General features: G+C 49.2%; 3 protein-coding genes across 3 annotated transcripts; all 3 read left to right on the forward strand.

Annotated features, from left to right (window-relative positions):
* Positions 1-40: 40 nt before the first annotated feature.
* LACBIDRAFT_150140 (uncharacterized protein) lies at positions 41-759 on the forward strand (the record flags this gene model as incomplete). The annotated part of the gene is made up of 6 exons (XM_001883803.1): positions 41-106; positions 167-188; positions 250-251; positions 300-393; positions 444-477; positions 525-759. Coding segments are annotated over 6 exons (453 nt in total), but the record flags the coding sequence as incomplete, so codon positions are not given.
* Positions 760-2139: 1380 nt separating this feature from the next.
* On the forward strand, positions 2140-3694 carry LACBIDRAFT_303018 (uncharacterized protein; the record flags this gene model as incomplete). The annotated part of the gene is made up of 4 exons (XM_001883804.1): positions 2140-2523; positions 2577-2652; positions 2701-2885; positions 2936-3694. 4 exons carry the CDS (start codon positions 2140-2142, stop codon positions 3692-3694), a joined length of 1404 nt encoding a protein of 467 aa, XP_001883839.1.
* Positions 3695-3901: 207 nt separating this feature from the next.
* LACBIDRAFT_303019 (uncharacterized protein) lies at positions 3902-4114 on the forward strand (the record flags this gene model as incomplete). Its single annotated transcript, XM_001883805.1, has 1 exon — positions 3902-4114. One exon carries the CDS (start codon positions 3902-3904, stop codon positions 4112-4114), a length of 213 nt encoding a protein of 70 aa, XP_001883840.1.
* Positions 4115-7515: the final 3401 nt, after the last annotated feature.

The following is a 7515-nucleotide window of genomic DNA, read 5'->3' on the forward strand; positions in this document are numbered from 1 at the left end:
CGATTGCATTCTGTCCTCGCTACTCACCTCCAATTGTAGAATGGACAACTGGAGAGTAGCTGTGCTAGGCGACGGCGGTGTGGGCAAAACAGCGCTAGCTGTCCAGGTGCGCCCACCCCTTGTCATAAACATGATTGAACTTGCAAATTAACGCTTTTTCACCTAGTTTACCCTCAACTCTTTCGTTGGTAAGCTTTTAACCTCTCATTTCTATTGTACAACGATCAACCGAGTATTGTCTTTCATCAGAGGTACTCCTCTCACTTATCGTTCTCCAATACTCTCTAATGGATCTGTAGACGTACGATCCCACGATTGAAGACGCGTACCGGAAGCAGTTGGTGGTAGACAATAGGATGTGTTTTGTAGAGGTCATTGACACCGCTGGACAGGGTGCGCGTTCTTTCTGCCCCTGATACTTCTCATTACTCACCAAACACCAGAGGAATATGCCACGTTGCGTGATCAGTGGGTCCGGTGAGTCATATTAGTACGCCTTGTTACCCTAGCTTATGGGTGTTCAGAGAGGGGCAAGGATTTATCTTAGTTTATTCCGTCACCTCTCGGTCGACATTCAATCGGCTTGAGGTTTTCCGCCAGTCCATGTGCCGAGTCAAGCGGGTTGACCCCGTGTTCATTCTTGTGGGCAACAAGTGTGACAAGACCTATGAGCGAGAGGTGTCAAAGGAGGAAGGTGCTGCAATGGCGCGGCGCTTTGGCTGTGAATTCATTGAGACCTCAGCCAAGACAGCGCAGAACTGGCAAGCAAAAGCATGCAGCAGCTCCTCCCTTTGGCCTCACGCGGGCCTGTCGCCTGCCAGGCAGCGGTCAGTCGAGCCGTTAGTGATCGATCAGAACTCCTGTCGCTGTATCGCGCTGACAGTGCCCCCTTTAACTGTTAGCTCTGCAATCTGCTCCTTCAAGACTTGGGGGTGCCGCGCTACACCGAAGGTGATACTTCCCTGCGCAAGACTGTCGACTCCCTCGCTCAGATGAACTATGACGACAAGCGCAAGTTGCTCGTACAAGTCGTACGTTCCAACACAGCACTCCATTTTCGTGCTTGGAGAGGTTGACATTAAGTGCAGTGTCAACATCCGAGGCCAGCCCTTTGGTCAACGACAGCCACAGATACTCTCGAGTACGTCTGCGGTGTGGTTGTGCGTGTCCTAAACGGCGAAATACCATCTCGAGGTGAGTCTCCCTCGGGAGCCTCCATTCTATCTTTTTCATTATAGTCGCCAACGTCACGCTCATACTTTTGCGTTATTTCATCTATTCCACGTTGGTTCTGCATACCTCGCGTGCTGCTCCTCAATCCTTCTTCGCATCCCATTTTTCCGCATGCCCGATTTATATTCACCTCGGAGATCGTTTGAGCGGCGATGTGCTCTCTGCGTTCACCTCTTCTGTTCTATTTTCCTCGCTGGACTTTACAGGTTCATCACCATTACAAACCCGCCAACGGACCTCCACTTGAACACCATCGCCTGGCCGTCATCAATACCCCTGTCAAGTGAAACCCACCTATTGTAGGATTTTAGTCAAATCCCGATCTCAGATATACGTTGACCCTCATCCCCAGCCCAAAATCTCCATCTTCGTCGAATCTTTATCTTCAAAGCATCTCAAGCTCTATATGCACCATCCCCGAAAGTGGGTCACTCCATTGACGAGAGGTGGAAAGTACCAGGTGACTGCTAAATTAGGTGTCGTAATGTTGTTATATTGAGATGGGGACGTGATTCGTGAAGGATCCCAACTTGGGCACAGAAAATTGCGGCTTGCGTAGATGTTACATGTTCATGCATTCTCGACCTCGTAAATATGAGAGCGCTCAAGAAATGTAGTATTTATAATATATACCTGTCCTGCCAAATCCGCCAGACCCGTCAGACCCGCCAAACCCGCGGAAACCTGTACCCTTACCCGCGGAAACCCCTACCCCTGGTTGCGGGTTCATGGGTGAGTTTTGCGACGCATCGTTCGCCATAAAGAGAAGAGAAAGAACATCACGCCGACTTTAAGTAATTATAAGTTGCAGGTATTAGGTAAGGATCGTTACGCCTTCCGTCACACAATGTCACATTATGTGACTGACAATCATCGCGTCTATTGTGTTTGTGCTTATCACTTTAGATGTTCACTATGTCAAATCGTTCGCTGACGCCTCCTGAACGCTCAGATACACACACGCAGCTGGTGGACGCAGAAGATCCTCCGACCGACTCGGAGGCAGAACGGCAATCAACCCCCACGCAGCGGAAGCGACGCCTGGACCATGACGACCAACCTTATATTCCCGATGTTCAACGCAACGTCAAAGATCAGACGCCCAAGAAGAGGAAGACCGCGTCCACCTTGGCATCCTATGTCAAGTCAAATGTGATTCGGGAAGCTGTGGCTGTCCACGGGGCGCCAACAGAGGGTCATCAACCCAAGTGCCTCATCTCCGGTGTCAGCGACAAAATGACAATCCTCGAGTTCTCCCATGTCATGGGTGGCTCCACACCTTCAAAAGAGGTGATTGAGATCCTTTTTCTGGGGCCAACGTAATCTTACTTGATCGACAACAGATGGATTGTTTGGAATGGTCTTGGAATAGGAAGTACTACAGTCTGAATGTTGACACGAGGAAGAACCTCCAAATTAGTGGGTGATCGTCTTACTACTGCTTCGACTTACTCATGTTCTGCTCAGTACGTGTCACTCTCCACCGCTGGTTCGACATGACAAAAGCGTCCAACCCGGTCGGCTGGTTTTGGCTCCCGGTTGACCTTGATATCCTCAGTAATATGCATGCCACCTACGTCGGCAATGTTTTTATCTTCCCTGTCCTCCCTGAAGCAAGAGACAAAATGAATGTACGGAAGGACCCAGAGTCTGTGTGTGCATTTCCACCCTGGCTAGAAGAACGAATACTGACCATCGTTAGTTCTACGGAAGATCTTGCAAGTTCCGCTATCAACTTATCCCTCTTTCTGGTATGGAGGCCTCGTGGTCAATCAAACGTTATACCGGCAACGCTCTTGGCCCATTCGATCCCAATCTCATAGAGCACAGCGCGTACCCCTTCACCAACCTCCTGCCCATTGAGCTCCATGTCCCGTACCACTTTGTCATCGTCAACACTGGCAAGAAACTCCGCCAACTATACGGCATGGATGCAATCAACTTTATGCCCTACGGGGGGAAGGATGAGGGAGGCCAAGCTCAAGATGATGCTGCCGGCTCATTTGGTGCGATGGGGCAACAACAGGCTGCTGACGAGTCCCTCGCACCTTGGGACTCAGCTTCTTGTCTCAAGGCTTTTGAGCCTAAGGATGGGGGAGGCCAGGCTCAAGATGACGCATGCGGCTCTTTTGGTGCGATGATGGGACAACAACAGGCCGCTGCCGAGTCCCTCACACCTTGGGAATCGGCTTCTTGCCTCAAGGCTTTCGAGCTTGCCGATGAAGGGAACGAGGAGGATGTGGACGATTCGTTTGTGGATGACGAGGACGACGAGTATGAGGACGAGGAGTTCTTTGAGGGCTTGAAGCAGTGGGCGAGCGATGTATGGACCGCGACACATTCTGACAGCGCGTCTGATTCAGAGGTGACCCTGGTCGGAGGGACCGCGGCACATGTTTCCTGCAAGAGTCTAGACGTGCCAGCGACTTTGGAAACACCACCGCTTCTTTCCGTCCAGTGACTGATGACTGTTCAGTTATCGACGTACAACCTTGTTTTTCTGTTATATGACTGCTGTGAGGCACCTTGTCAAGTGTTTGTCTAACACTATTCCCCAATTTATACTCGGCATTCCTCTTGATGGACACTGGACTTTATTGGTCTTGTCTCCGAATTTGACACCGTAGAGTTTGAAATGGACCCGATTTCCATCCTATGAGTGCCGTCAATGCCCACAACTTTGAATCACGTCACCTCGCCATCGCAAAACGCAACGCACAACTTTAACATCTTCAATAGTGCCATATTTGTTCAACCGCTCTCTGCAAAGCTTCTACATAGTGTGCAATTGAAGCAAGCGATGGGAGAACCTCCAAAGTCAGATGAACCTGTACTTTTGGCGGATGGACAGGACCTGAACCCCAAGCATAAACACCGTTGAGAATGAGTGCTTTCCCTTTTGGTCAGAAGCTGCTTAGCGACATTTAGATATTAGATTAAACCTATAACCAACTAATTAATATCCAATCTACGTTCCGCAGTCAAACATTGACTGTACCTTTTTTCGACATGGTTGAATCTTGAATCCCATGCCCCCAATTTCTGGTTCTTTGAAAATCCGATACGGACCCAGGTTAATCTAATCTCATCACCCAACTGACTGCAAATACGTGATGAAACCTCATCAGGAAAACTACACATCGACTTAGGCCGCTTAGGTAACTTTGACAAGTGCAGAAGTGGCGAAAGTGAACTCAAGTGACCAAATGACGGTCACTTGGCTATGTAGGTCCCTGTCTTACAAAGTGACTTGGTCTTGGGTAAGTGAGACTCAAGTGGGTAAGCTGTATTGCACAAAAGTGACCAAGTGACAAAGTAGTAGTCTCAAACTGTTCCGAATTGCACACAGGATGGTAAAAGTGGGGTAAAAGAGTATATTGAATGATACAAATGTCTATTTACAATGTACCAGCTCAAGGAACACGTAGAAAACCCCCCGTCTCACTCTTCAGCCTCACTGTCCTCTTCAAACAAAGATCCTCACACATTGAGGGGAGAAGCATTGGCACCTTGGGTGAGCGAAACGGATAGCGGTTTCTCCATGAGCCCGATTGCGTGTCAATTTGTTGATAGACTTGATGTAGTCCACGGTGCTGACGGCCCAGTTGTCTTCCGAGAAATTTGCCTCTTCCTTACAAACCAGGATGCCGGCAGTAGAAACCCCCGTGACCTGGAACCTGAACGCGCGCTCCGCCTGCACGAAAATATGATCATGCAGAAGGGAAGGGAAGAGGAGACGTACCCAACTGTTGAATAGGCATAGCGAAAACGGCGGTGGAATTCTCCATCTGGGTGCGAATGAGCTAAATTTGGGCACGACGAAGACCGCGGTAGGATTCTCCATATGTGCATGGTGGAAGGTGGTGTAGATGTAAGCGAGGAGGTGGTACCTGGGTAGGGTAAAGTCGTGAGAAGGAGACGGGCAGGGAAGAAGGGAACAAACCATTACTGTCGCTACAGTTCAGGATCGTCTTGTAACATCCCTGCCCCTCACTAATCGCCGTAAGCGCCTGTATAACCCTCAACCCCAACTTCCTTCCCTGCACGTTCTTATTCACCGCAATATCCTCTATGTGGCCTACCTTACCAAGGCCTCTGAGACACTTTTGCTCAATAAAGACACAGCCGACGGCAACAATCTGGTCGGTGGGTTTGTGGATTATGACGACGGTGAAGTACTTCGAGTAAGTGAAGGGAGAGCGGCGGTGCTTGTCAAAGGCCGCTGAGTATGCCTCCACACCTGGATTGGACAGAGAGAACTGACAGGTGCGGCGAGCACATGTAGTCTGTCTTGGCTAGAGGACGTATCTGCGTGAGGGTCAGTGTGCCGTGCAGGGCTCGCTGAGCAATGACGAACGTGCAGATCAGGCCCGAGCTGGGATTTGACATTGGCGGGAATGAGTTCTGGGTCAAAGAGGAGCTCAAGGTCAGCATTATGGTTTGTTTTCCACGTCGGCGAGCGAGCAGGCACAAACTGCACTGGGATTTGGTGAGGGCAGATTGGAGACCGTATCAGTTGCTAGTTATGATGAACGTTGAAGAGAAAAAGCGATGGTGAAAATTTCAACATCGTCACATGTCGTCGGACTTCGAATGGACTTATGAATAATTTCTAACGTGTTTGAGCACCCCGACGACTTTTGGGCACTTATGACTTACTGAGGTGGATGACTTGGATCCCACTTGGACTCACTTTGAGTTTGAAAGGAGGTTGTGGCTGTAACTTGAAGTGCCGAAGTGATTGAAGTGATTTCAAAGTGATCTTTCAAGTGAGTAAGTTCGAGAAGTGATGTGTAGTTTTCCTGATGCTGTGCATGACAAGACGGATATCATATTACTTGGCCAACCCGGAAAGAAAAGTCTGCCATTCACGAAAACACAGTTCTGTCTTGGTTCTGTCCATATAGCTTAAGTTGCTAAGAAACGCTTGCCTCGTGCCACGCAAACACGACTCCTGGCAGATAAATGTGTTCCAAGCGTCTCCCAACTCATTTCATGTTTCGGTGCTGTTGAACTCCATGCAATTGGAGCTGTATCCCTTGCTAAGTTTCTACAATTTTGGTTACGAGCTACGCTAACACACTTGCGACTAGTACTTCGGAACTTCTGATCCGGACATACAATTTTTGTGCGTCTATCAAGCTTTGGACTCTCTTGACAGCGTCGCCCTTAAGATGATTTTTTTAGTAAGCCAACCAAAAGCCAACTTTCACCAGTTTTTTTTACGATCCACGTTTATATCGGCTTCACCCCGGTCCCATGAATTATATCATTCACTGGGAAGACATTAATTTACAGCATTCAGGCTAGCTCTCTTTCCATAAATACTGGAGGGTACGTTCCATCCCTGCACTCGGCAGTGTGCGCGAACCACTGGTATATCAAACCTTTTCCCCTTCCGCGTGTTTGCAAGTCATGGGCTTCTTCTCGTGGTCTGATGAAGACTTGATGGTAGATCGAGTTTTCTTACATGAGGTCACTTATTCTATGCATCGAAAGAGCTACCAAATCATGATTCCGATCCAATCTCGCCAACATGTGAGAGTCATTCATCGGAATTGACACTGCAGCACTCGTCTTGCACCAATGTTTGGGGGGTCTGTCCAGTCGCTTTCCTCTGGAACATTCTCGGTTCCGTGATTGAAAAAAATCCGCTTGACCCTCACCGCGACACCTGGGTTGGTTGCCTTCCTTACTCCGGCTATACACTACGACCCTTTGGAACGCCTCCTTCAATGTTTCGATCGTCGCAGCCTCAATGCAGCTGCAGGTATGGTACCTGTGGGTCCGACGGATATCTGGGAAACACGGGTGCTGTGGAACTCTGAAGACCGAAATGTACCCTCGATTGGATATCAACAAGGAGGTGGGTAATTACTAGCATGCGCTGATTTTCTCCTTGACCCCTGCGACGTGGGTTTCGTTGGTGATCGCGAGGATCCCGTCTGCGTTGAGGGACACGTCGCCAACGAAAATCTGGCCAGCCTCCCATGGCATATCCGGGTGATATCATTGATTCCATGCGAGGCGGGTACCGTCCGGAGAGAACTTGGGCAACGCGTAGAAATCGGCGCCGGAAATTAGAGGATGGATGGATTTCCCCTTGGTATTGATGATACATAACGAGGTTACGATTCCAGAAGGGGTGTCGTCTGTATGATGGAAACGAGGAGATGGGTGTGTACGGGTGAGGCTCGAAATTGGCGTATCGATAAGGGACTTTGTCTCAATATCTGAATGTCAATAAAGATATCTGTGAGGACGTTATGATAACTCACCTGG

This window comes from Laccaria bicolor, genomic scaffold (assembly GCF_000143565.1).
Source record: "Laccaria bicolor S238N-H82 LACBIscaffold_23 genomic scaffold, whole genome shotgun sequence".
Lineage (NCBI taxonomy): Eukaryota > Fungi > Basidiomycota > Agaricomycetes > Agaricales > Hydnangiaceae > Laccaria > Laccaria bicolor.